This window comes from Erythrolamprus reginae, chromosome 6, assembly GCF_031021105.1.
Source record: "Erythrolamprus reginae isolate rEryReg1 chromosome 6, rEryReg1.hap1, whole genome shotgun sequence".
Classification (NCBI taxonomy): Eukaryota; Metazoa; Chordata; class Lepidosauria; order Squamata; family Dipsadidae; genus Erythrolamprus; species Erythrolamprus reginae.
The window spans coordinates 97,817,782-97,820,784 of record NC_091955.1 but is presented as its reverse complement, the minus strand read 5'-3'; the positions used below and the strand labels follow the sequence as shown (position 1 = coordinate 97,820,784).

At 45.5% G+C, this 3,003-nt stretch overlaps 1 protein-coding gene across 1 annotated transcript; it reads left to right on the top strand.

The window, feature by feature from the left end:
- The first annotated feature begins 481 nt into the window (after nucleotides 1-481).
- LOC139169101 (olfactory receptor-like protein OLF3) lies at nucleotides 482-1,417 on the top strand. The gene has a single exon (XM_070754918.1). The coding sequence runs from the start codon at nucleotides 482-484 to the stop codon at nucleotides 1,415-1,417; it is 936 nt and encodes a 311-aa protein (XP_070611019.1).
- Nucleotides 1,418-3,003: the final 1,586 nt, after the last annotated feature.

Below are 3,003 nucleotides of genomic sequence, written 5' to 3'. Positions count from 1 at the left end.
GGACTCAGGGTGTCTTACAACAATAATAACACACTATAGAATTACGAAGTCAAAATCAAAGCCACGTTGTCGGTGAAAGGAGTAGAACTCACCGAAAAATAAAAAAAATATCCCACTATCTTGTTTATCTGTAGCCTGATGGCTTCCTCAGGGATTAAAGTAAAAAAACATTTTGGTCCAATTTACAGAGTCATAATGTCACCTTCAGGACACAAGAGTTGGAGAAGGCAGGGTTGAAGAATTGCTACTTCCTCCACAGATCTGTATTCTATACTGTGTCCTCCTAACCACGATAAGTCACTTGGCTTCTTTATGGAATGCAGGTGCAGAACTTGGAAGGGATTTCTGCAGATCTTCTCAGCAGGCCAAATCCCCCAAAAAGCAGGAGAAGATTAAGGTTTTTTTCTCCCCCAGCTCAGCCAATCTAATTCATTCTGATTTTTTTTCACACGCCCATTTCTCTCTTCCCAGTTGTCCATTGATGGATTCCGACAACCAAACCCAGGAGATGGAATTTATCTTCCTGGCGTTCTCCATATTTCAGAGACACCACATCCAATTTTTCTTGGCGTTCCTGGCTGCCTATTTGGTCACTTTGCTGGGCAACTTCATGATCATCACCTTGGTTCTCCTGGATTCCCGTCTCCACACCCCCATGTACTTCTTCCTCAGCCAGCTCTCCTGCTTGGATATCTGCCTTTCTTCTGTGGTGGTGCCAAAGATCCTGGTGACCCTCCTTCGGCAACATCACACCATCTCCTACCACCAATGCCTGGCACAAGCCTTCTTCCTGATTGGCTTTGCGGGCTGTGAGCCAGCATTACTGGCCATCATGGCCTATGACCGCTACGCTGCCATCTGCCAACCTTTGCACTATGCCCACCTGATGAGGGGCAAGTTGTGTGTCCAGATATCTGGGGCCATTTGGCTCTGGGGCTTCCTGGACTCAGCCATCCATGTTGCTCTGGCCTCCAGGTTGGAGTTTTGTGAAAACCGCCAGATTCCTCACATCTTTTGTGATGTCCCTCCGTTCCTAAAAATTGCTTGCAGCGATACCTGGGTCAACGAATTGACCGACCACATCACCAGCCTCTTTGTGGGCCTTGTCCCTGTTGTCTTCATCATCTTGTCCTACTTTTACATTTTGGGCTGCATTCTGCGGATGCGTTCTAACACCGGCAGGCGCAAAGCCTTCTCTACTTGTGCCTCACACATTGCTGTCGTGATTGTCTGCCTTGGAAATGCCTTTGTGAACTACAACCAGCCCAGTGCTGGCTACTCTCTAGAGGTGGACACCTTGATCTCCACCATGTTTTGCATCGTCAACCCTCTGCTCAACCCCTTGATCTACAGCCTTCGCAACAAGGAGGTGAAGGGGGCCCTGAGGAAAGTTCTCGGCTGCCAGAAGGTAGAATAGCCCTCATCTAGGGCGGGGTGTGTGTGTGTTTCTGCTCCCTAAGAAAAATGACACTTGTATCCATGAACTGCAGTAGAAAAACATTCTTCTCTCGTTAGTTTCAAGGTTTTTTAAAAATTGCATGGATCAATGTGAGAACAATGTGGCATCTGGGTGTGATACATTCTAATACAAATAAAACTAGTAGAATTAATGATAGTTATTACATTTAAACCAATGGGGGTTATTTCTTCAAGGGTTATCTGGAAAGTGAGGTTATGAGGCCCGTAGCTCTCATGGGGAATATTTGTGGAGAAAGTTGGTATTACAATCGTGTAGCGGGAAACCAGCGGAAGAGACCAAGCTGTGCCAATGGTCAGTAGATCATGGACTGGCCTTGTGGGGAAGGTTAGAGATGAGCGTCCTCATTCCGTTTCCCTCCAAGTTATAATACGCTACCTGAATGCTAAGGGCATGGATGGGTGCCCAAGATTTTTCTTGCCAATTGCTGAGTTTTGAATTTTTTTGGCTGAAGGAGATTGACGTTTGCTCTCTGAAATATGGTGATCAGCCCAAATTTCATCTCCTGTCACTGTACGGTTGAGAAAAGCTTCGCCTTCAATCTCAAAACAGTCAAGAAATTCTCAGGCAGCACTGACTCTGTCAATGTTGTGCACTTCAGGAAGCATCTTGGGTACCCATCACAGAAAACTTGATGGAAATGAACTTGAAGATGACCTTCACTCTGTCAAAGACCTTGGAGTACTCTTATGCAATGACCTAAGTGCCAGAGCCTACTGTAACAACATTGCCAAAAAGGCACTAAGAGTTGTTAATCTAATATTGCATAGCTTCTTCTCCAAAACCATTGAACTGCTAACCAGAGCTTGCAAAGCTTTTGTCAGACCAATTCTAGAATACAGCTCAGCTGTATGGAACCCGCATTGCATATCAGACATAAATACAACCGAGAGAGTCCAGAAATATTTCACAAGAAGAGTCCTTCACTCCTCCTCTCGCAACAAAAGACTTTACCCCATCAGAGTTGAATACTGCAATTAGACAATTTACAACTACATGGCCTCCGATCTGCTCTAACAGTAGTTCATAAAATCATATTAAATTCAATTCAATTTATTAGATTTGTATGCTGCCCCTCTCCGAAGACTCGGGGCGGCTCACAACAGTAATAAAAACAGTATAACAATGGAACAAATCTAATAATAAAATATATAAAAACCTCAACAATTAAAAACCATACAGCACATACACATCAAACATGAAATATAATAAGCCTGGGGGAGATGTCTCAGTTCCCCGATGCCTGGCGATATAGGTCGGTTTTAAGTAACTTGCGAAAGACAAGGAGGGTGGGGACCATTCTAATCTCCGAAGGAAGTTGATTGCAGAGGGCCGGGGCCGCCACAGAGAAGGCTCTTCCCCTGGGGCCCGCCAAACGACATTGTTTAGTCGACGGGACCCGGAGAAGGCCGACTCTGTGGGACCTTATCGGCCTCTGAGATTCGTGCGGTAGAAGGCGGTTCCAGAGGTATTCTGGTCCAGCTTCCTGTTAGTGACTACTCCACCTTCAACTGCAACAACACACG